This window comes from Schistocerca serialis, chromosome 2 (genome assembly GCF_023864345.2).
Source record: "Schistocerca serialis cubense isolate TAMUIC-IGC-003099 chromosome 2, iqSchSeri2.2, whole genome shotgun sequence".
In the NCBI taxonomy this organism is placed as follows: Eukaryota; Metazoa; Arthropoda; class Insecta; order Orthoptera; family Acrididae; genus Schistocerca; species Schistocerca serialis.
The window spans coordinates 927,553,562-927,580,090 of NC_064639.1; the positions used below are offsets into that span (position 1 = coordinate 927,553,562).

General features: G+C 44.7%; 1 protein-coding gene across 1 annotated transcript in view; it reads right to left on the reverse strand.

Moving 5' to 3' along the window:
• LOC126458300 (apyrase-like) overlaps positions 1-26,529 on the reverse strand; it is a 70,535-nt gene that overhangs the window by 3,103 nt on the left and 40,903 nt on the right. The window contains exons 5-8 of the mRNA XM_050095245.1: positions 26,219-26,382; positions 26,027-26,129; positions 21,429-21,617; positions 8,059-8,259 (exon numbers count right to left, since the gene is read on the reverse strand). Of these exons, the coding sequence (XP_049951202.1) occupies positions 8,059-8,259; positions 21,429-21,617; positions 26,027-26,129; positions 26,219-26,382 (657 nt within the window). The remainder of the gene's footprint in view (positions 1-8,058; positions 8,260-21,428; positions 21,618-26,026; positions 26,130-26,218; positions 26,383-26,529) is intronic.

A 26,529-nucleotide genomic window follows, 5' to 3' on the forward strand; every position in this document is an offset into this window, starting at 1 on the left:
TGTTGCTATAATGCTGGAGCGTCTCTACCGATCCATCCGTCCGGAAAGGTTTCATCCAAGAACTGCTGAATAAATAACCCCAACTATTTCGGCGCACCATCTTGTTGAAACACTGTCCGTGGTTGAAACTCCTGTAACGTAGGTGCAAGGTCAGTTGTAGAGGTGTATACAAAAAAATTTAGTAAGTTAGGCTACTATTTGCGACAGTCCGCATCTGCTTAGCGTAGTTCTTTTGAAATAAATCTTTGCAGTCAGGTAAAGACTTGCTACTCACCCTATATTTTGATTACAATAAATAGCAAGATTCAAATTAGTTACAGTTTTATCGACATTCCTGAGTAACAGACAATAGTGTTATAATTCGGGGTTTTGTCTGCCTACCCAGTCCATTGTACAAATGATAGGTAATGTTTTATTCGCTCTGGCCTAAAAGGAGCAACACATCTAGCTTGTAAACAAATTGCTCAGATAGTGTAAAATTCGAACAAACAAAGTCGGCTCCTGAAAGAACATTTTGGAACCACCTATACTTTTGTGTTCCTTCTCCAGGAAGAACAATACTGTTAATACGACGGGCATTCAATTAGAAATGCAACACTTTTTTTCTCGGACTGTTTCGGGTAAAAAAATGTAGAATTTATTGTGATACATCGAGAAATATCACTCTCCATCCCCTATAGTTTCATCAAGTTCCGATAGGTGACGGCGCTGTGCGTAGCCTCCAAAATGGCGTCTGTAACGGAGGTGCGTTCCAAGCAGATAGCTTGCACTGAGTTTCTTTTAGCAGAAAAGCAGCGCATCGCAGATATTCACAGGCGCTTGCAGAATGTCTACGAAGACCTGTCAGTGAACAAAAGTACAGTGAGGTATTTGGCGAAGCGTCTGTCATAATCACAACAAAATCCCACAAACCTGACCGATCTCCCGCGTGCCTGCCGGCCGCACACGGCTGTGACTCCTGCAATGCTGGAACGTGCGGACACTCTCATTCGAGGTGATCGACAGATCACAATCAGACACCTCGGTGCTCAATTCGACATCTCTGTAAGTAGTGCTGATACGATCGTCCACCAAGTGGAGTACTCGAAGGTTCGCCGTTCGTCGCCGCTCAACACAAGACCATGGAAATGGAGATGAGCATCTGGCTTCATTGGCCGGGAGGCCCCTGGCGGGGCAGGTCCGGCCGCCTTGGTGCAGGCCTCATTACATTCGACGCCACATTGGGCGACCTGCGAGCCGGATGGGGATGAAATGATGATGAAGGCAACACAACACCCAGTCGCTGAGCGGAGAAAATCTCCGACCCAGCCGGGAATCGAACCCGGACCCGTAGGACGGCAATCCGTCACGCTGACCACTCAGCTGGGCGGACAACACAAGACTATAAAGAGCAATGAAGGACCATCTATGCGGAATTACTCACTCGTTACGAAGCTAATCGTCGACATTTTTTTGTCGAACATCGTCACAGGCAATGAAAATTGGATCCATCACTCCGGACCGGAAACAAAACGGGGATTCGTGGAGTGGAGCCACACCGCCTCTCCTCCGAAGAGAAGTTCCACCGTCGACAGTCTTCTGGGGTTCTGAGGGGGTTATTCTGTTTGCTGTCCTCCCTCACGGTACAATGATCAACTCTGAAGTGTATTGTACTGTCCTCAGGAAATTGAGGAAAAAGACTTCAGCGTGTTCGTCACCACAAAAATATAAACGAACTTTTCCCTCTGCACGACAATGCAAGGCCCCACACCAGTCTGCGTACCCGAGAGGAGCTCACAAAACTTCATTGGACTGTAAATCCTCATCCACTCTACAGCCCGGATCTGGCACATTCCAACGTCCACCTGTCTGGCCCAATGAAGGAAGCAGTACGTGGATGATGGGGAGGTCATTGATGCAGCAAGAACTTAGATCCCACGTCGACGAGTAGAGCGGTACTACGCGGACATACAGGACTTCCCAAGGTGGCGTAAGGCGTAAGGGATTATGTTGAAAAATAGAGTTTTGTAGTCAAAAGAGTGCGGAACAATGTGGTGCATTGGAATCCTGAGTGAAATCGACCTGTTGCATTACTTACTGAACGCCCCTCGTTTGTGTCCAGTACTTCACACACTCTGAGTTCAGTAACAGTTGCACCCGTTTTCTTCTGGAGTACTACACTGCATTGTTTTGGCCTCTTAATCATATAAATACCTCAAACAAATAACACGTCAGCCTCAGTTGCAGACAGAAGCCAATCTTTAATTAAGTTTCAGCCAAAATAATTTGTCCTTCTTCAGAAGCTATTGACACTTAACTCAATAGCTTCTGAAGAAGGCCAAATTATTTTTGCTGAAACCTAAGAGTGGTTTCTATTTGCAACTGAGGCTGACGTGTTATATGTTTAATTGTCACAGTTGCTGACGAGGCTGCACGATGTTAAAAATTCTTATATAAATACCTCCCTTAGATGCGTTATGGTAGTATTTTACGTGATGATTGGAAACGCACTGGACTCACATACGTGAGGACGATGATTCAAATCCTCGTCCGGCCGTCCTCATTCAGGTATTCCGTAATTTCCCTAAATCGCTTCAGGCAAAGGTCGGGATGGTTCCTTTGAAGGTGCACGGCCGATTTCCTTCCCCATCCTTCCCTAATCCGATGGGACCGATGACCTCGCTGTTTCGTCCCTTCCTCTAAACCAGCCAAGATTGCAGTCGTGTGACTCAGTTCCTGGTACTAGTCTTCTGAAGTGTGTTTCCATGACGACGGTACAAACTTTCTGGGCTGCGCAACGACAAAGTATATATGAAACCGAGGTAGGTAAACCTAATAGCCCGGGTCAAATTGATACAATCGCTCAGCTCTTGTCTCTCTGAAATTTTACTTCAGCATTTCTGAATCAGCCCGTATCTGTGGCCTATTTCGTTCGAGCTGCTTAGCAGTTGACTTACGAAGCTAGCTGGAAAGTCCTGCTACTTGTTGGAAAATTTGAGTCGCCATCTGGGAACCGAACACAGGGTCTCCTGTGCTGAAAGAAATGAAGAAAAACTGGGACACACCATCTCGTCGTCGACGAGGTCATTGGAGGCGAGGACACATACACGGAATAGACGATGTCGGAGAGCGAAATTCGCAGTGTCTTTTTCAAAGGCATCAGCGCAGCATTTGCTTTAAGTTATTTACGGAGACCGCGGGATATCTGAATCTGGGTGCCTGAATGGGAATTTGAACCCCACTTCGTAACTGTCATGCATCTCCATCTTCATGACGATTTTCGGCCGCACACTGCAAAGGCAATGAGGATGCTCTTGCAGCGTTTTCGATGGGTAATGTTTGATCACCCGCCATACAGCCCGAACTTGGCTATCTCTGATTTTCATCTCTGCTCATATGAACCGCTATCTATGAAGACAATATTTTGGCACAGACAACGAGCTGCAGATCAGCGTAAACAATTGACAGAAAGCACAGACGGCAGCCTTCTATGAAATGGATATTGCAAAGTTGGTACAGCGCTACGACAAATGTAGAAAAGTAGCTGAAAGGTGTAGGAAATTGCTGCAAATAAAACATTTTTGTTTTTCACTGTGATTTCCATTTCGTAACTGATCGGACCTTGCTTTCTGAATAGCTCTCGTATTTCGTTTACCATCTGTGCATAAGAGAGCTTTCCGTTCAGGAGTGAATTTGAGTTTGTGCACGTGCCAGGGAACGAGGACCCATGAATTGCAGGATTCTTGTCTACGTCACACTAGCTAATCCCTTACAATTCAGTAGAGCGTATAGACTATAGTACTGCCAAACCAGCGTATGCACTAGAGTGCAAATTTGTCTTCAACAGACGCAGCGAAAGAGGACCGGTGTTTGAAGAATGTTAAAAGTAAAGATTACCAAAATTAACATTGCCGAGCCGACCAGCTTTCTCATATATTTGAAAATCTAAAAAGCGTTTGCCAGAGCTGACGATTCCAAAGTAATGCCAAGGCAAAATTTTGCTGTTACACCCATCGACGTGCCCACAATCTTCTTCTCGATTTTCTCTGCTCATCTTCGACTATCGCTACCACACCTAATGGGGCCTATTTTACGCACGTCCATTTTCACAAACAAACCTCAGTAGTTTCCGTGCGAGTCACAGCCAACAGCTGCCGCTAGATAGCCCTGTGGTCACAAACCACGTTGAAGAACACGTTCCGTGTGCTGTAACAGCTAGTTTCTGAGCGGGTACCAACCACATTTGCTTTGCGGTGGGAAACACATCCCGTGCGAGGACGGCCTATTTGTCACAAGCGGCTTGTTTGTCACAAGTGTGGCACGATCCTAACAAGTGTGTGGTGGTAATGAGACCCATTCACTGCGAACCGTTGCGACGGACTGTTTGCAAGAACTATCCCCTCCACAGTCTCGATCCATCCAGGTATGTGTGTGTAACGACCATAAATATCTATTCGGGAAGCATTCCGATGCCCACAACTATAATTCTGTCCGCAACACGCTCATCTCAAATCACGTGATTTTGGAATGGCGTATTTTAGCCCGTATAGCCCTTAGCGTTTTTTGAGTGTTATTACTTCGCCGATACAGATAGATCACCTTTACAAATACGGTATACACGCGTTTTACAGAGCTCTTAGCAATTTGTTACCAGCAACTGAAGTTAGCTTAAAGATGTGAGGAACAATGGTACTGTGCTTTTTCGCCATAGTATCATAGCTCGAATTTCACCTTATTTAAAGTTTTCTGGTGACGGGATAAGAAGTGACAGCCAATAGTATTATTTTACGTTTTCTGTTCCACTTGTTCATAATGTCGAATCTCTGTTGGTGACAGCCAACAATATTTTGTTAGGTTTCCTATTGCACTGTCTCATATTGGCGAATCTGTTCTAATTAATTACGTTACAATGACACTGTATAGGAAACTGTCTCATGCAGACATACTCAGATACGCAAATTGGAGGAAATTAATCAGACTTTCATGTATAAATTTTATCTGCATATGAACATAGCACCAATATAGAGGTTGTTTCACAATTCTTGTTACACATTCTAGAGGTTGTAGAGAGGACTTAGTAGATCATGTTTTTGAACCCATGTTCGGAAATGTCAACCGGCGATGCTACAGAGCGCTAAAGTTATAGTAACCAGTGTCTGTAAATGTATGTACATACAGGGTGATTCCGTGATGATATTACAAACTTTCAAGGATGATGGAAGCGAATAAATGCATCAATTTGAGGTAATAGCCCCTGTACCGGAAACGAACGAGTCGAAAGTTATAAGCGAAAACCATTTTGATACATCTGATAGTGGAATACATTTGCTGGGATTGTTGTTCCTGAGATTATTGGGTAACCAACTTTCTGAGGTGGTAGTATGGATCAAAACAAGTGAAAAACGTCTAGTAAACATGGGCTCTAAAACGCATACCTGAGGAGCTTTGAGCACTTTTTCATCTACTATGAAACACGTCTCCTCTATTGAGCATTCCACTGTCAGAGGTATCAGAATGATTTTCGATTGTAACTTTTCAGTCGTTCGTTTCCGGTAGAGGGACCCTTACCTCAAAGTGATGCATTTATTTGTCTGCAACATCCATGAAAGTTTGTAACATCATCACGGAATCACCCTGTATGTACATACATGTACAGGCACCGGCTCCTATAAGTTTGGCACTTCGTAGTACCGTTGGTTGACGTTTTCGGACATGGATTCTTAAGTCCCCTCTATAACGTCTAGAAGTGTGCAACAGGAATTGTGAAACAACCTCTGTGTTGGTGCTATGTTCATATGCGGATAAAATTTTGTCATGACAGTCTGATTAATTCCCTCCAGTTTATGCAGGTTCTCAAACCACTGTGTGTATCTAAATATGCCTGCATGAGACAGTTTCGTATACAGTGTCATTATAACGTAATTAATTAGAACAGCTTCGGCAATATAAACAAGTGCAACAGAAAACCTAAAAACAAATGTTGTTGAAATATGAACAAGTTCAGTAGTAAATGTAAACAAAAAAAAATACTGTTGGATGTTACTTCTTATCCCGTTACTGGAAAAACTTGAATAAAGTGGAATCTGAGTTACGACACAGTGGTGAGAAAGCGCAGTACCACTGCTATTCACATCCTTAAGCCAACTTCAGTTCCTATCATCAAACTGTTAAGATGTAAAACGCACATACAAAGTTTCACGGGACTTCTGAAGGTGATCTATTTGTAGTACGGAAGTAAAAACACTCGAAATAGGCGAAGTGGTCTTTTCTTTCTTTTTTTTGGGGGGGGGGGGGGGGGAGGGTTATCACTCTTCTGACTGGTTTGATGCAAATTTCTCTCCTGTGCGAACGTCTTCATCTCAGGGTATTACTTGCAACCTACGTCCTCAATTATTTTCTGGATGCGTTCCAATCTCTGTCTTCCTCTACAGTTTTTGCCCTCTACAGTTCCCTCTAGTACCATGGAAGTCATTCCCTCATGTCTTAATAGATGTCCTATCATACTATCTCTTCTCGTCGTCAGTGTTTTCCACAAATTCCTTTCCTCTCCGATTCTGCGAGAGCCTCCTCATTCCTTACCTTATCAGTCCAGCTAACTTTCAACATTCATCTGTAGCACCACATCGCAAATGCTTCTACCGTCTTCCGTTCCGGTTTCCACATAGTCCATGTTTCACTACCACACAATGCTGTGCTCCAAACGATGCTTCTCAGAAATTTCTACCTCAAAATGAGGTCTATGTCTGATACTTGAGGACTTCTCTTCGCCGGGAATGCTCTTTTTGCCAGTGACAGTGTAATTTTGATGTCCTCCTTGCACCGTCCGTCATTGGTTATTTTGCTTCCTAAGTGGTAGAATTCCATAACTTCATCTGTTTCGTGACTATCAACCCTGATGTTTAGTTTCTCTCTGTTCTCATTTCTGCTACTTCTCATTACTTTCGTCTTTCTTAGATTTACTCTTAATCCATATTCTGTACTCCTTAGACTGGTCATTCCGTTCAGCAGATCATGTAATTCTTCTTCACTTTCATTCAGGATAGCCGGCCGTTGTGGCCGATCCGTTCTAGGCGCTTCAGTCTGGAACCGCGCGACCGCTACGGTCGCAGGTTCGAGTCCTGCCTCGGGCATGGATTTGTGTGATGTCCTTAGGTTAGTTAGGTTTAAGTAGTTCTAAGTTCTAGGGGACTGATGACCACAGATGTTAAGTCCCACAGTGCAGTGCTCAGAGCCATTTGAACCATTTCATTCAGGATAGGAATGTCAACAGAGAATCGTATCATTGATATCCTTTCACCTTGAATTTTAATCCCACTCCTGAATCTTTGTTTTATTTCCATCATTGCTTTTTCAATTTACAGATTGAACAGTAAGGGCGAAAGACTACATCCCTTCTTATACCGTTTTTAATCCCAACACTTCGTTCTTGGTCGTCCACTCTTATTATTCCCTCTTGGCTCTTGTACATATTGCATATTACCCATATCTCCCGAAAGATTACCTCAATTTCCGTTAGACTTTCCAATATCTTGCCCCGTTTGACAAATCCTATGAACGTGTCTTGAATTTTCTTTAGTATCGCTTCCATTATCAACTGCAACGAGAGAATTGCCTCTCTTGCGTCCCACACATGCTAAGTGCTAGAAGGATTAAAATGCGTCGTCCCAAAATCACATGGCTAGCCTTGTTTGATGTTCAGGACATGCATACATACACATAACTATGGTAGCTACCGGCGGCTCCATTATCAACTGCAGCTTCAGAATGGCCTCTCTGGCGTCCCACACATTTCTAGAAGGGTTAAAATTCTTCGTCCCAAAATCATATGACTAGCCTTGTTTGATGTCGAAGACACGCACACTAGACTACGCTCATTCCATAGATAAACGTATGGTAACTACCCGCGACCTTCTGACAGCGTTATCTGCTATCTGTGCAGACACTGTGAATATTTTAGTGTGCAGAAGCATGCAGGCGGTTCTACAGGCAGCTGACACGCCTCGCGCCGCCTATGTGCAGAGAGCGGCCTCCCGGTGAATAAGCAAGTGTTACGTGCTAGGTAGCAGGAGCGGTACTCACCGGCAGTGTGGTTGACGCCGCTGTCGCGCAGCATGCGGAAGGTGTCCCTGTTCTGCGCCATGTAGGTGGTGATGGCGACCGTGTACCACGCGTCCGGCACCAGCGGCTCGTAGCGCGGTACCCGGCACTCGGCGCAGCGTACCAGCACGCTGCTCACGCGGCTGCCCACCGGCTGGCGCACGTCGTACACCACGCGCAGTCCTGCGACACACCAGGGGCACCACATTCCTTACACAACATACGGCACAGCACAGGTCATACTCATTGTGCAAATCTACAACTTACAGGGTGTTTCAGAAGTGGAGGGAGTATATGCAAACTTAGACCTTCTACATCTACATCTACATCTACATTGATACTCCGCAAGCCACCCAACGGTGTGTGGCGGTGGGCACTTTACGTGCCACTGTCATTACCTCCCTTTCTTGTTCCAGTCGCGTATGGTTCGCGGGAAGAACGACTGTCTGAAAGCCTCCGTGCGCGCTCTAATCTCTCTAATTTTACATTCGTGATCTCCTCGGGAGGTATAAGTAGGGGGAAGCAATATATTCGATACCTCATCCAGAAACGCACCCTCTCGAAACCTGGCGAGCAAGCTACACCGCGATGCAGAGCGCCTCTCTTGCAGAGTCTGCCACTTGAGTTTATTAAACATCTCCGTAACGCTATCACGGTTACCAAATAACCCTGTGACGAAACGCGCCGCTCTTCTTTGGATCTTCTCTATCTCCTCCGTCAGACCGATCTGGTACGGATTCCACACTGATGAGCAATACTCAAGTATAGGTCGAACGAGTGTTTTGTAAGCCACCTCCTTTGTTGATGGACTACATTTTCTAAGCACTCTCCCAATGAATCTCAACCTGGTACCCGCCTTACCAACAATTAATTTTATATGATCATTCCACTTCAAATCGTTCCGCACGCATACTCCCAGATATTTTACAGAAGTAACTGCTACCAGTGTTTGTTCCGCTATCATATAATCATACAATAAAGGATCCTTCTTTCTATGTATTCGCAATACATTACTTCTCGGCGAATCTCGATGATGAAATCTTCTCGGGTTATCAGCCGAGTCAAGGCGTCGTTCTGCGACAACGTTTCGAAAAGTTTCCTACTTGTTAGCTTCAGTGTTCAAAAAATGGTTCAAATGGCTCTGAGCACTATGGGACTTAACATCTGAGTCATCAGTCCCCTAGAATTTAGAACTACTTAAACCTAACTAACCTAAGGACATCACAAACACCCATACCCGAGGCAGGATTCGAACCTGCTCACCGCAGCGGTCGCGCGGTTCCAGACTGTAGCGCCTAGAATCGCTCGGCCACTCCGGCCGGCCTAGCTTCAAGGGAAGTGTCGAGTTCGTGTTCTGTCCGGCTCGTTATAGCCACTGGGCCGCAGGTTCCTCTGCCTAGTCTGCGTCGGCATCGCGGCGGGGCTACCTTCGTGCTGGCGGGACACGAATCTGACACTTCGACTGAAGATAACAAGTAGGAACCTTGTCGAAACGTTGCCGCAGAAAGACGCCTTGACTCGGCAGGCCGGCCGCTGTGGCCGAGCGGTTCTAGGCGCTTCAGTCCGGAACCGCGCTGCTGCTACGGTCGCAGGTTCGAATCCTGCCTCGAGCATAGATGTGTGTCATGTCCTTAGGTTAGTTAGGTTTAAGTAGTTCTAAGTCTAGGGGACTGATGACCTCAGATGTTAAGTCCCATAGTGCTCAAAGCTATTTTTTGACTCGGCTGATTACCCGAGAAGACTTCATCAATAGAGGAAGTAGTTTCTAGTACGTGTTTCCCATATGTAGACGATAAAAAAGATTATTACGAGGAGCGTTCAATATGTAATGAACATTTTCGGCCAATTTCGGTTGAAAAAGGTGGGGGGTTTGTTGTGGGACATCGTGCAATATTCCCGCTTCAGGCCTTCTGGTTTCATGAAATTTCAATAGGTGGCGGTGCTATGCGTCGTCTTCAAAATGGCATCTGCAACGGAGGTGGGTTCCAGGCAGAGAGCTGTCATTGAGTTTCTTTTGGCGAAAAACAAAAGCATCGCATTTATTCATGAGCGCTTCCAGAATGTCTACGAGGACTTGGTAGTGGACAAAAGCGCGGTAAGTCGTTGTGCGACGCGTCTGTCATCATCGCAATAAGGTCGCGCAAACTTGTCCGATCTCCTAAGTTCCGGCTGGCCGCCTAGAGCTGCGACTCCTGAAATGTTGCAATGTGTGGACACAATCTGGGTGATAGACGGATCACAATTAAACACTTCACTGCTCAACAGGACGTCTCTGCTGGCAGTATTGAGACACTCGTCCACCAGTTGGGTGCTTATTATTATTATTATTATTATCGTATGCATCAATTACAGTAATACACATTTAGCAAAACAAAGAAATATATATAATAATGAACATGTGAAATTATATACAGTACACAAGTTTTAAAACGGCTCAGACTACACTCGGATGTTGATGGACTCGATCATGCGGAGTGCCTCGTGGGATGCTTGATGGAGCTTCTCAATGCCACCAGCGACAATGTGGCTCATTGTTTGGGTGTCACCACAGTCACACACACTGTCACTTGAAAAGCCCCACTTGTGCATGTTGTATTTGCACCTACCCTCTTCAGTCCGATATCTGTTTAACTGCACCCACACCTCCCTTGGTTGGTGGAAGCCTGGAACTGGAACTGTTGGATTGTCTACAAGTTCGTGGTTTCGGGTTCTTGTAGCTTGCCACTCACGTTTCCACTCTGCGTCCTGGTCGAATCCTGTGGATAGCATTTGGACTACCATTTCATATGCTGGTCTTCTAGATTTGAGGCGTTTCCTGGGCAGTGATAGCAAATCGCCATGAAGAGGTATCGAGTTGTTTTCAGAAACTTGGGTGCTGAAAGGTGTGTACCCGCCGTGTTCTTGGCCTAACAGAAGAGTTTCATCTGTTTGACCCAATAAAGCCCTCCCCAGGCTACCTACAATGGAGCTTGGGGATATCCTTAGCCCCCAATACGTATTATCTTAGACCCTCGCACTTTCGTGAGGCGTAAGTTTTAAATGCCTGAATATAAATTTTGAGAATGGCTTTATCCGGTTTAAATAGAACCTTTAATATTTTGACTGTAAGTGGACATAGACCTTATCGCTTTTATTTGTCCCTTTCTTGGATTGGCTAAATTTCTGATAAGTTGCTTTACCCCTTTATATGGTGAATCATCTGAAGATGCAAATTTAATACTGCGAAACTGGTCGCGTCCTCCAATATACACTCCTGGAAATGGAAAAAAGAACACATTGACACCGGTGTGTCAGACCCACCATACTTGCTCCGGACACTGCGAGAGGGCTGTACAAGCAATGATCACACGCACGGCACAGCGGACACACCATGAACCGCGGTGTTGGCCGTCGAATGGCGCTAGCTGCGCAGCATTTGTGCACCGCCGCCGTCAGTGTCAGCCAGTTTGCCGTGGCATACGGAGCTCCATCGCAGTCTTTAACACTGGTAGCATGCCGCGACAGCGTGGACGTGAACCGTATGTGCAGTTGACGGACTTTGAGCGAGGGCGTATAGTGGGCATGCGGGAGGCCGGGTGGACGTACCGCCCAATTGCTCAACACGTGGGGCGTGAGGTCTCCACAGTACATCGATGTTGTCGCCAGTGGTCGGCGGAAGGTGCACGTGCCCGTCGACCTGGGACCGGACCGCAGCGACGCACGGATGCATGCCAAGACCGTAGGATCCTACGCAGTGCCGTAGGGGACCGCACCGCTACTTCCCAGCAAATTAGGGACACTGTTGCTCCTGGGGTATCGGCGAGGACCATTCGCAACCGTCTCCATGAAGCTGGGCTACGGTCCCGCACACCGTTAGGCCGTCTTCCGCTCACGTCCCAACATCGTGCAGCCCGCCTCCAGTGGTGTCGCGACAGGCGTGAATGGAGGGACGAATGGAGACGTGTCGTCTTCAGCGATGAGAGTCGCTTCTGCCTTGGTGCCAATGATGGTCGTATGCGTGTTTGGCGCCGTGCAGGTGAGCGCCACAATCAGGACTGCATACGACCGAGGCACACAGGGCCAACACCCGGCATCATGGTGTGGGGAGCGATCTCCTACACTGGCCGTACACCACTGGTGATCGTCGAGGGGACACTGAATAGTGCACGGTACATCCAAACCGTCATCGAACCCATCGTTCTACCACTCCTAGACCGGCAAGGGAACTTGCTGTTCCAACAGGACAATGCACGTCCGCATGTATCCCGTTCCACCCAACGTGCTCTAGAAGGTGTAAGTCAACTACCCTGGCCAGCAAGATCTCCGGATCTGTCCCCCATTCAGCATGTTTGGGTCTGGATGAAGCGTCGTCTCACGCGGTCTGCACGTCCAGCACGAACGCTGGTCCAACTGAGGCGCCAGGTGGAAATGGCATGGCAAGCCGTTCCACAGGACTACATCCAGCATCTCTACGATCGTCTCCATGGGAGAATAGCAGCCTGCATTGCTGCGAAAGGTGGATATACACTGTACTAGTGCCGACGTTGTGCATGCTCTGTTGCCTGTGTCTATGTGCCTGTGGTTCTGTCAGTGTGATCATGTGATGTATCTGACCCCAGGAATGTGTCAATAAAGTTTCCCCTTCCTGGGACAATGAATTCACGGTGTTCTTATTTCAATTTCCAGGAGTGCAGATTTCTAACAGTCGCAGAGGTCTTGTTTATTCAGACCACTAATAGACGACGCACTCCGCGGAAAGCAGTACGTCGGTTATGGGAAGGTTATTGAGGCAGTAGGGTCTTAGCTCTAATGTTGACTAGTAGAATGGTTCCATGAGGGCGCAAAGGACCCCCTCCCATCCCCGCCCTCAGTAAGGTAGCGTAAGGCGGTCGCATTGAATGGAGATTATGTCGAGAAATAAAATAAAGTTTTGTAGCCAAAAGAGTCCGGAATAAGATGCTGTACTGGAATCCCGAATTATACGAACCTACTTTCAGCAAAAAATGTGTTGCAACACTTATTGAACGGACTGGTACAATATATGATTGGAAGTACCTGATTTCCAAGTTGTGGCCTTCAAAACTGTGTTACTCATCGGAACAACTACCTTCCTGCAGATAACTGTGTTTATAAAAGATGTTCAAAATGTCCATCTCCCGCTTGAATACAGAACTCAAATCGAAGGCTTATGGCCCTGCAAAGATCTCTAATTCCAGGTAAATTGCGTATTTCCTCGCAACCTGACACAATTCGAATCCAAAGTGATTGCAAGTCAGACACCGGTAACGAATACATCAATGTTTTTACATGGTCCCACAAGTAATAGATGCGGCAACGAAAAGAGCGATTTGGCAAACCTGGAAACAGCAAGTTACGTTAGGAATTAAACCAGGAGTGGTGTACATGGACAACAAATCTTTGCCATTGACTCTCATATCGATGTTCAGTAGAGATGGCGTCGTGGACCAGTGAACAAGCTGCTGTTCCCACGAATGCGTTTTACAAAGACGACGACAGCTACGCGGTTGCGTAGCGTGTATTTCGTGAACGCTAGAATGTCGCACGTCATGCCCTAGCTCGTCGGCGTATGCTGTCAAAGTGTGGGTACAGAAATCTGAGGAAATGGATGATATGGTGTACGAGAGGTGTGGAAATGCAAAACACCTGTGCGCAACAGAGAATGTTGCAGGACTGGAAGAAGCTTTCAGCCCAAATCCCAGGCATTCTGCGCGAAATCATGCGCAGACACATCGGTTCGCAGTTTATATATTGCACAAGGAAAGGCAATACCACCTATACAAAATTCGAATAGTGCAAAAACTGAATGCAGACCATCTCCGAAAGAGACTACGCATTTTCCAGGAACTGGAACTGATGAACGACAGCCCAAGCCTGCAACGAACTGGTCATGAGTGATGAGGCCAATTTTTATGTGTCAGGCTTTGCTATCAAGAAAAACTTTAAATGATGATTTTACGTCTGGAATTTCGTGGGGAGCGAATATTTTACTTAATCATGGCTAGTTTTGACTTTTATGTCCTGCATACACTCAGTCACTTCAAAATGGCATAACAGGCCGAAATCTGGATCGTAATTAAATAAACAACAATGCAGACAAATGACTGTGTGTTCATTTAAGAACGATCGCGCAATGCCGTTACGTTCACATGTTGAAGTATTTCCTAGTGCGACAGCTTGCTGCTCTTCATTTCATACTGGTAAGAGGGCTCATACTGCTAAGTCCTTTGTAAATTTGACTCAGTTTTTCAAACACTGAAATAATATAAACTTTCATTTCATTTTCTCCTTTTCTTCTGGGTTCCTCGCTTTTGTTGTCAGGCTGTGTACCATCCTGTATTGTATTTGTGGAGACTATTTATGGAAGTTGGTAGCAACCAGTTGGCGTATGTATACTGACTGTTATCGGACTGCTTTTTCCAGTGCAGTAGTCGCGTCACGCAATCGTTCTAATTGTAGTCAGAGGGCTACAGAGTACAGAGCATTAATGACTGGCTTAGCAGGAGCGATAGTTTAACCCCGTCTGGCAAACCAAAGCGGTGCTGGCGACCCTTACTTAATTGGTTGTAGCACTATAGCAGTACTGAGAATTAATCCGCGTTCGCCAGTAAACATTTCTGAGTAAATATTTGGTGCAGTAGGTCGCGCAATTTCTCTCTCGCGCCCCACATCGTTAAGAGTTAAGTGGGTCCTGACCGGGGCAGTGAGTGGGACTTCGCGCGACGTCAAAGAAGCTCTGAGAATTAGACGTAAGGAAGGACTGCGCAAACTATCGAGGCATCGCATTTCTCAGTTCAGTATTGCGACCCCTTGGTAAGATCCTTAAAACTAGAACTGAGAGAGAAACCGAGGAAATAGAACGGAAGAGTGACTCCCGGGCAAGAAGTTCTTGTCTCGATAATATCTGCAGCATTAGAGAACTGACCGACAAGATAACGCTACATAACCTGGTACATAACATGGATATGACAGTGTACCACTTCGTAGGATGTGGAAAGCAATGAATAACCTAAACATTCATAATTGTTACATACAGGCCGTTGGAAAGCTGTATTCAGTCTCGTGTTAAAATTCGGAAGTTACTAACACAAAACGTAAGGTTGCCAAAGGACTGCTTAGCGTCTACACTCATTATTTTTGAACGAAGCACCGAAAAAGGAAGTGCAAAAACATGGGAATTAGAATAGATGATGACATCCTGTTCTCTCTCAATTTCGCCGAAGAAGAAGAAGAGGATGTGTCTTAGAGGTTAAGAAATCTTAGAGAAGAATATGAAAAGTGGGACTTGAAAATTAAGTGTACAAAGAGTGAATACTTGGTTGTCGGAGGTACAGGAAGGGATCATGGTATGGATTATGGATCTATAGTAAATTGTAGTCGATCATATAAATATTTAAAAACAGTCATTTCGGATAAAGGTGGACCAACGAGGAAATAAAGCGTAGAACAGGAAAGGGAAAGGTGGGAATTGAGGAGTTACACTCCATTACTTGGAATAAAAGTACGTCAAAAAATTTGAGAAGGAGGGCATATGAAACCGTAGTTGAGTGATTTGCTCTGTAGGGTCCTGAACTCTCGGAAGTCTCCAGAGTCAATAATAAGAAATTAAATGTAATGTAAATTGAGTTTTGGAGACGAAGTTTTGAAGTAACAAGAAGAGACAAAATGATAAATGAAATGCTACGAGCACAGATGGGGGTTACCTAGGCTACTGTAGACGCAACTGAAAATACGAGCGGCTAATATGGTATGGACATCGTAGAAGAATGCCAGAGAAAAGATGGCCCTCTAGAATATGGCACGGGACACTTACACAACACAGAAAAAGAGGACGATCCCAGCTACAACGGAACGATGTAACTAGGCTTTCGAAGCAGGACAGAGGAGTGGCAAGATATAAGGTGATGGAAACTTGGATGCGAGAGACGTCTCATGATGTACAAAACTCGCAGAACGAGGAGGAAGAATGTACATTTCACACTCCACATACAGTTTTGCAACATAGAGAGAGCACACTTTGTACTCTAAGTGGACCTATTCAGCATACAGTGCTGGCCTTACACCATGCAAAATTTTATATGTATCAGACAATGCAAACCGTAAACCACTCTACATTACTGTGACATACACTCACAGCGCTGCAACATACAGCAAGTAAAGTACTCCACTTTAGAAAGCAGGAAACTTCGTACGACTTTCACGGCTGTACAATGTTCAAGGCGAAACACATCAGCATGCGTAGCCCTCTAATGCACAAAGTGGTACACATCATATTGCACAAGAAGTGCTGTAAGTACAAGACAATGCGCGCCGCACAGTCCGACAACATACAAAGCAGATAACATTTTACACCACGCGCGGTCGTACAACATAGAAAGCGGCAGATGCCACATGCCATGGACAGTCCTACGACTTACGACACATCACATATCATACATTAGGCGTAATCTTACAATTTTCAACACGGTGCATACTGTACAGAACATGCATTCCTTTGAAATAAATCATAGACAGCTGTACAACTCGTGAAACATGTACATGTACAATCCTACAAGTTGCAAGGCTGTGCAGTTTGTACAGGATGTATAGTACAACAACGTACAACACTTCATACAATATATAGTGTCCCACAATGCTCAGAGTGGCGTATACATTACGGAGGCTTCAAAAGGTCCAAGCATAAGGAACAGACTTCACATCTTATTTCCGCCTTTATTCATCTAAATTATAATGCCCACCTATAACATGCCAGTTTTTAACAGTTTGAGAAGTAACATGCCAGACTACACTCATCGACTACTGTTTTCTGTGAATATTTGTACTGGAATGGTTGGTAGTCATATTCTAAGACCCGTACTCCCCTACCCCCTCAACCAACGCGAAGTGTAAATGGAGCCGTCAATCATAGGTTTTTGTAAATTGCGCTTATGGAACTGCAGGACAAGGAAGCAACCTATGGATCCAGCATGTTAAAGCTCCAAATCAGTACACAATTTAGAGACACATTTACATGTCGAATTTAAGGGAAAATGGACAGATCGAGCAAGACCATTTGCATAACTGATGTGTTTGCTGATATGACTTTTTCTCCTGGGGCACATCGAAAATGTATTTAATATTACCGTGTCACCATAGCTGAGTTGATTACGCGAATAAATAATACCTGTCACGATATGAAGCTGAATCCTGCCCCGTTCGCAGAGTAACACAATCATTTTTTAAAGAAAGAAAAAGTCATCAGTCTTTCGACTGGCTTGTTGCTGTTCTCTTTGTGCTTGTCTTTTCATCTCTACGTAACTGCTACATCCAGTATCCTTTATAATTTATTTCTCATATTCTACTAGCCTTGCTCTGCCACTACTACTTTTTCTCCTTTCACCACTCCTTCCAGTAGATTTCCTATTACCCAGTCCTTTCATGTGAGACTTTCTTCCTCGCCTGTTCTTTTGGGTTCTTCTTCATTTCGTATTTTATCTGTCAAATTAATTTTTGACATTCTTCGACACCAAGTTTCGACTGCATCCAGTATCTCACCCTTCTGATTTCCGATGAACCATGATTCACTTCCGTACAGAAAATTTTCTTCGGCCATGCAAACCTACTTTTGATACTTTCCTTCCTCCGACGATTCCATATAATCTTACTTTGTAGATAAGAGAATTACCTTTTCACTTCTTCTGGTACTGCGACCATTATCGCTTTTGCTGTCTGAAGATGTCATGCATGTAAAAAGACTCAGTCCCTCTTTACATCTGTTGAAATTTTATTCGAATGTATATTTAATGAAATATCAGAAAATAATGACAATGTTCCACCAGTAGAGCTAGAAATTCATGAAGCCATCAAAAAACTCAAAAACAACAAAGCAAGGAGTGAAGACTCCATTAAAGTAGGTTTATTGAAATGGTCGGAACCAAAGATTGTAAGTGATCTGTATTTGCTTTTTGAGAACATTCGGAAAATATAAAAGATTCCAGAAAGTGGAAAACATCATTAACCTATCCGCTGCATAAAAAGGGAGACAAGCAAAAGTCAACAATTACAGAGAACTGGTTTGAAGAAACTATAGACAAACGACTGGGAGAATACCAAGGTGTTTTCCGAAATGAACGATCCTGAAAAGAACAGGTTTTTAACTTCAGATCAATAATTCGCCACAGAATGTTAATCAGAAAACCTATAATAGTGTCATTTATTGATTTCAAGAAAGTATATGATACGTTAGACAGAGACACAGTACATAAAATTATTAGAGAATTTTATATTAATGCAAAATTGGCAGATATAATCGTGAAACTCTAACAAATACGATATCTAAAGTTACATTCGTGGGAGAAGTATTTTACCCATTTTAAATAAAATTCGGTTTTAGACAAGGAACGGCTTAGCACCTTTACTGTTGAGGAAAAATTTGTGATTCCAGAATTTGAATCTGTAAAACCAATCACAAAATTAAACCAGTGATTCTCGGAAGGAGAACATCTGTAATTGAGGTAAACTTCCTCGTTTTTGCAGGACGATTTTGCAACACTTGGAGAAAACCTGAGAGAAGCAATTACTCAAATAAATCTTCTTGGAAAGTAGGGGATAGAACTGGTCTCAGAGTTTCAGCTGAAGAAACAATATTCATGACAAATACAAAAAGAATGCACCAAAATACACTCCTGGAAATTGAAATAAGAACACCGTGAATTCATTGTCCCAGGAAGGGGAAACTTTATTGACACATTCCTGGGATCAGATACATCACATGATCACACTGACAGAACCACAGGCACATAGACACAGGCAACAGAGCATGCACAATGTCGGCACTAGTACAGTGTATATCCACCTTTCGCAGCAATGCAGGCTGCTATTCTCCCATGGAGACGATCGTAGAGATGCTGGATGTAGTCCTGTGGAACGGCTTGCCATGCCATTTCCACCTGGCGCCTCAGTTGGACCAGCGTTCGTGCTGGACGTGCAGACCGCGTGAGACGACGCTTCATCCAGTCCCAAACATGCTCAATGGGGGACAGATCCGGAGATCTTGCTGGCCAGGGTAGTTGACTTACACCTTCTAGAGCACTTTGGGTGGCACGGGATACATGCGGACGTGCATTGTCCTGTTGGAACAGCAAGTTCCCTTGCCGGTCTAGAAATGGTAGAACGATGGGTTCGATGACGGTTTGGATGTACCGTGCACTATTCAGTGTCCCCTCGACGATCACCAGTGGTGTACGGCCAGTGTAGGAGATCGCTCCCCACACCATGATGCCGGGTGTAGGCCCTGTGTGCCTCGGTCGTATGCAGTCCTGATTGTGGCGCTCACCTGCACGGCGCCAAACACGCATACGACCATCATTGGCACCAAGGCAGAAGCGACTCTCATCGCTGAAGACGACACGTCTCCATTCGTCCCTCCATTCACGCCTGTCGCGACACCACTGGAGGCGGGCTGCACGATGTTGGGGCGTGAGCGGAAGACGGCCTAACGGTGTGCGGGACCGTAGCCCAGCTTCATGGAGACGGTTGCGAATGGTCCTCGCCGATACCCCAGGAGGAACAGTGACCCTAATTTGCTGGGAAGTGGCGGTGCGGTTCCCTACGGCACTGCGTAGGATCCTACGGTCTTGGCGTGCATCCGTGCGTCGCTGCGGTCCGGTCCCAGGTCGACGGGCACGTGCACCTTCCGCCGACCACTGGCGACAACATCGATGTACTGTGGAGACCTCACGCCCCACGTGTTGAACAATTCGGCGGTACGTCCACCCGGCCTCCCGCATGCCCACTATACGCCCTCGCTCAAAGTCCGTCAACTGCACATACGGTTCACGTCCACGCTGTCGCGGCATGCTACCAGTGTTAAAGACTGCGATGGAGCTCCGTATGCCACGTCAAACTGGCTGACACTGACGGCGGCTGTGCACAAATGCTGCGCAGCTAGCGCCATTCGACGGCCAACACCGCGGTTCCTGGTGTGTCCGCTGTGCCGTGCGTGTGATCATTGCATGTACAGCCCTCTCGCAGTGTCCGGAGCAAGTATGGTGGGTCTGACACACCGGTGTCAATGTGTTCTTTTTTCCATTTCCAGGAGTGTAGAAAGAACCACAAATAGGTAAAATAGATCGAATTAGTAAATTTAAATAACTTGGGGAACCTATACAGAAGAATGGAACAGAAAAATATGCTGTAGATATAAGAGTTAATAAAATGGAAAGAACATATAGCTTGGCAAAAAAAAGCTTTACAACAATAAATGCATATCTAGAAAAACAAAACTAAAACACTATACCACAGTGATAAGACCAGAATATTAAGAGGCATGTGAAAGCTTAACGTTGAACTATAAGCCGGATGGAATAGAGGAATCTTTAATGTGAATTACTAGAGAAATAATGAGTGCAATACAGACTAAAGCTAATTAGAAAATTAGAAGCAAAGAGAATATTTACGAAACTATAGAGAAAATATCAGAAGTAATGGAAAGCGGAGATTAACCTTCTTTGGACATTTCTACCAAATGAATGAAAAATAGGGTAACGAAACAGATATTCCTGTATTTCTGGGAAATTAAATCGACAATGGAGTAAGAAAAAAACTAGAAAGACACAACATCAAAGATTCTGAAATAACAGAAATCTAAATTTTTAAGAACACAATTCTAAATTCAGAAGGTTTTCAAGGTAGAAGAAATAAGAAATCGAGACTAATGTTGACAGAAGGAAGGTAAAGACAACTTGGGGAGAAGATGGAGTACTGCAAAAGCACGAAGTAAGAAGGAAGAAGAATTTACGTAAGCCTAGTTGATCAATACGAATATAAAAAGACGTTTAATTGGAATATAACAAGGCACCGATTCTCGGAACGTACGAAAGTTTATTCCAGGCGTCCTTGTGTATTGGTTCTTCCCCTAACAGGTGGCAAAGGGTGCAATGTGCTTGTTCCCTGTGTGTTACCTGCAATCTAATCATCTACTCTGTATGAAAGGGGGTATGCTCAGCAAAATTAAACTTACTGACTCAGTTCTAAAACATCTTACACCACTTAGAAACACTCATTCTTAAGGTTTTCTTGTCGAAAATCACTATCAGTTTACTGGGGAAGGTAGAATGCAACATCCCTGGTTAGTATCTGCTATTTTGGTGAAATCTTGTCGTCCCGGTGCTTGCAAATACTAAAGGACACTTGGCGTCATCAGAAAGCCTCAGCGAACATTTTGGCTCTAACAAAAATTGTTCCTTATTACGTAATCTATCAACCGTCGACTTTAGATGCAAAGCTGGTTGTTCATCGTAGTTCGTCAGTGAGGCAGTGAAACACCCTACACACCGTGCATCTTTACAAGCTTTACGGCTACCAAAAATACTTGCCTGACTGTTGTAAGAAATTTCCTCCAGCGTAGTGGACGGTCAGGTTAACTCCGCCGTGTTCTACAGTGTAGATCTGGCTCTTCTCCACAGACGCCTCCAGCACTTCCAGAAGGGTGGAGCCCAGGATGGTGACCGTGTCTATGCCGTCTCTGAACGGACACGCGGTCAGCAAATCGCTATACGTCACGTCTGGAAGTAAAAACAACGGCAGTTCGTAGTAACTTGCTACAGATCGTCACATATGCGCTGTTTTTATTTTTTATATTCATTTTAATCTCCCCTCAGTTCAGCCCCCGCCCCCCCCCCCCACACACACACTCACACACAAATACATAGTATTGTGAAATTAAAACATATTCAGTAGACAATAAAACCATATCATAGCTCTAAAATTCATTCTCAACGTGTAAACATGCACATACGTATTTCTTGGTATTAAGAACTCGTATACATCAAATACCAGGTGATTATAATTAAAGTGCAACTACTCACAGAGGTCCAGCGTGGGCTGTAGTTAACGTATGGAAGCGAAAATTGGTACAGATTCTAACGCGTTAAAGCAGAACCGATGTACGTTGCAAAAAAATAAGTCCCAATGTTGGTCACCAGGTGCAAATCCGGTGCTGTGAGTGCAAGAAAGACATATGGATATGTTTCCATGTGTAAGAGATTAGGAACGGGACGTGGGCAGAAAAGGTCAAACAAGTGAGGAAGGAATAATGGTTGTAATTACACTACTGGCCATTAAAATTGCTACACCACAAAGATGACATGCTACAGACGCGAAATTTAACCGACAGGAAGAAGATGCTGTGATATGCAAATGATTAGCTTTTCATAGCATTCACACAAGATTGGCGCCGGTGGCGACACCTACAACGTGCTCACATGACGAAAGTTTCCAAACGATTTCTCATACACAAACAGCAGTTGACCGGCGTTGCCTGGTGAAACGTTGTTGTGATGCCTCGTGTAAAGAGGACAAATGCGTACCATCACGTTTCCGACTTTGATAAAGGTCGGATTGTAGCCTATCGCGATTGCGGTATATCGTATCGCGACATTTCTGCTCGCGTTGGTCGGGATCCAATGACTGTTAGCAGACTATGGAATCGGTGGGTTCAGGAGGGTAATACGGAATGCCGTGCTGGATCCCAACGGCCTCGTATCACTAGCGGTAAAGATGACAGGCATCTTTTCCGCATGGCTGTAACGGATCGTGCACCCACGTCTCGATCTCTGAGTCAACAGATGAGGACGTTTGCAAGACAACAACCATCTGCACGAACAGTTCGACGTTGTTTGCAGCAGCATGGACTATCAGCTCGGAGACCATGGCTACGGTTACCTTGACGCTGCATCACAGACAGGAGCGCCTGCGATGGTGTACTCAACAACGAACCTGGGTGCACGAATGGCAAAACGTCATTTTTTCGGATGAATCCAGGTTCTGTTTACAGCATCATGATGGTCGCATCCGTGTTTCGCGACATCGCGGTGAACGCACATTGGACGCGTTTATTCGTCATCGCTATAATGGCGTGATGGTATGGGGTGCCGTTGGTTACACGTCTCGGTCACCTCTTGTTCGCATTGACGGCACTTTGAACAGGGGACGTTACATTTCAGATGTGTTACGACCCGTGGCTCTACCCTTCATTCGACCCCTGCGAAACCCTACATTTCACGCACGACCGCATGTTGCAGGTCCTGCACGGCCTTTCTGGATACAGAAAATGTTCGACTGCTGCCCTGGCCAGCACATTCTCCAGGTCTCTCACCAACTGAAAACTAGCCAATGGTGGCCGAGCAACTGGCTCGTCACAATACTCCAGTCACTACTCTTGATGAACTGTGGTATCGTGTTGAAGCTGCATGGACAGCTGTACCTGTACACGCCATCCAAGCTCTGATTGACTTCAATGCCTAGGCGTATGAAGGCCGTTATTACGGCCAGAGGTGGTTTTTCTGGGTACTGATTTCTCAGGATCTATGCACCCAAATTGCGTGAAAATGTAATCACATGTCAGTTCTAGTATAATGTATGTCCAATGAATACCCGTTTATCATCTGCATTTCTTCTTGGGGTATCAATTTTAATGGCCAGTAGTGTATTAACCATCGATTACACAGTTCGCTCAGCGTAAGCACTGGAGAAGTCTACGATATGCTGTACAGCGCCAGGTTTGCACCTAGTGGCTAAAATTGGAACCAATTTTTTTCCAGCGTAAACCGGTTTCGCATTAACGTATTAGCCTATGTACCACGTTTCGCTGCCATATGATAATTACAGCCTACGCTGGACCTCCGCGAGTAGCACTTTCATTAGAATCACCTGTCACATCGAAATGACGGTTCGGAATGCGACATGCAGGTAGTCTTGACACTTGTGGAGAGGGCATAAGTCAATTTCACACCATTCAGAAATAGATCCATAGTGTCCTGATGACACAAGGGAAAAAGTTACGATCGCAGTTGGAGTAAACTTCAACGGAAGCTGCAAGATGCTGGTGGATGCAAGGTTACGTCGTAATAGGGGAATTGGTTCTGTGAATAATCGGTTGCACTTCTTATCCTCGTAACAGAACAACTGGGAAGAATGGGTACAATGCCAGTGTAGTGTCTACCTTTACCGATTTCCCTTTATCCTGCAAAGAAAGTAAAATGCTGGAATTTTATCCGAATTTTATCGATTCCAAATGCACCGTCAATGAGGGTATGCACATTTTCACTACCAAAGATTCCATAGTTGCTTTTAATCCAAAGCATCGGCACAAAAATAACTGATGATGAGCGAAGCAGAGAGGATATAAAATGTAGACTGGCAATGGTAAAAATGCATTTATCAAGAAGAGAAATTTGTTAACATCCAATATAGATTTAAGTGTAAGGGAGTCTTTCCTAAAAATATTCGTCTGGAGTGTAACCATATACGTGAGGCATGGACGATAAAGAGCTTAGACAAGAAGAGAATAGAAGCTTTAGAAATGTGGTGCTACAGAAGAATGTTGAAGATTAGATGGGTTGATCGAGTAACTAATGAGGAGGTACTGAATAGAATTGGGGAAACGAGAAATCTGTAGCATAACTTGGTCAAAAGAAGGGATCGGTTAGTAGGATACATTCTGAGACACCAAGGGATCACTAATTTTGTATCGGAGGGAAGCGTGGACGGTAAAAATCGTAGAGGACGACCATGAGATTGGTAGGTTGCAGCGGTTATTCGGAGATAAAGAGGTTCGCACGGGGTAGAGTAGCATGGAGAGCTGCATCAGCAAGTCTTCTGTGTCATACAAAAAAAAAAAAAAAAACATCTTTGCATTTCATTCTATTCTCATGTATCTCGTCATAAACTAAAAATATTTTTAAATCTGGTCTTATTGTTTCATTCCGTGTTTTATCCATTTTATTGGAGCTCATTACATATTTCATGAATTACATCCGTGCTGCCTTCACATTTTTCCTTTTTTTATTACTGCCCATGATTTGAAATCATATACAAAGCAGGCGCAGCCAAAACTTTTTGAATTTTGTTTATTACCTTTCTTGTTTTTCTTCCCAATGCTCTTTCAGTTGTTCCGCCGATGTCTTGATATTTATTAACCTACTTCTCAACGTCTTTGTCATAGTTAAAACTAATATCACGTGCTCGATAATTTAAGTGGGTTACTTCTTTTATAATTTTCTCATTTATTATTGTTTTTGATCTGACTGGATTCCTCCCTCCGAAAGCCATCATCTTTGTCTTATTTTCAGATACAATTAAGTTGAAGTATACTGCGTTTTCGCTCTATCTATATAATGCTCTTTCTAAATTATCTTCTCTTTCCTGTATAATTGTCTGGTCATCAGCATATAACAGAGAATTTAAGGCTATGCTAGATCCTATTTTAATTCCTAACTGTTTCTGATCATGCCACTTCACAACTGAGTAATCAATATTTAAATTAAATAAAATTTGTGATAGTCTACACCCTTATCAAACACCTTGGTTTATCAATGGTTCATCTGACACTCTCGAACCTGAACTTACAAACGTTTCGTATTTACATATAGTCTCTTTACGGTATCAATAAGGTTTTTAGGAAAATATTTTCAATATTTTTCAGTCTTATGTGTAAATATTTTCTGGGCCCGTTTTATTTTGCCTACTCTGTACACCGAAAAGTCAGAAACAGTCTGAAAAGCTCGTAAGGACGTTGCAGGGGAGGCTGTGCGAGGAAGTAATCGTTAAGAAAAGAGTTCGATAGGTTGCGCTGTTTCCGACTTATTTAGCCTTGAAGTCAGCGAAGCAGGTCGTCGTAAGCGCAAATTCAAGGAGCCTGCCAGAGTTTTGCCAAACGTTTTCTTCTTTTGGTTTCCTCACCTAGCGTAAATTTGCCACTTCCCGAAAAGGCACATTTGAAAGTGGCTAACTTCGATGATAAACAGATCAGAAACGGCGCGACGTATCCAATTCTTCTCTTAACAGTCATTTGTCTGCACAACCTCACCTGCAACGACCTTGCAAGCTTTTCAGACTGCTGCCGACGAGCCCGTACAAGTGCAGGGGCATAATGTAGAGGTTCTTGTATGATCACAGGTAGCATGAGACTGACCTCCACCGTTCCTGAGTTCGTCGATGGACGTTCTGATGTTGCCTCCGTTCATAAGAGCGACCGCAGCGCGTGTCCACCTGCCCTGTTGTCCGATCACCACGTGCTGCAACACGAAGAGTGCACCAGTCAGTACAGTGTCTCTAGCCCTAGCACCTTGAGTCACTATCGCCTGCTCTCTGCGCGTTCGCTTACCTCGTCCACCATGGCGTCCGTGAGGAAGTTGCCGATGTTGCACTCGTAACCCCGACACACGAAGTTGGACGCGTTGAGCAGCACGTACGTGCGGCCCAAGACTCGCGAACCAGTCTCTTCCACCACGTTCCTCCACGGAACCAGTTCCTCCAGGATGGTTTCGTCTGGAAGATACTACCAACGTCATAATTCTGCTTTGGAGCACCAGCACAGATTATATCTAAGCAGTGGAAACACGTGTATAGATGGCTATTTTTTGACGAAGTTAGTGAATGTTTTAATATTTGTGAAGGAAAAGATGTATTTAAAGA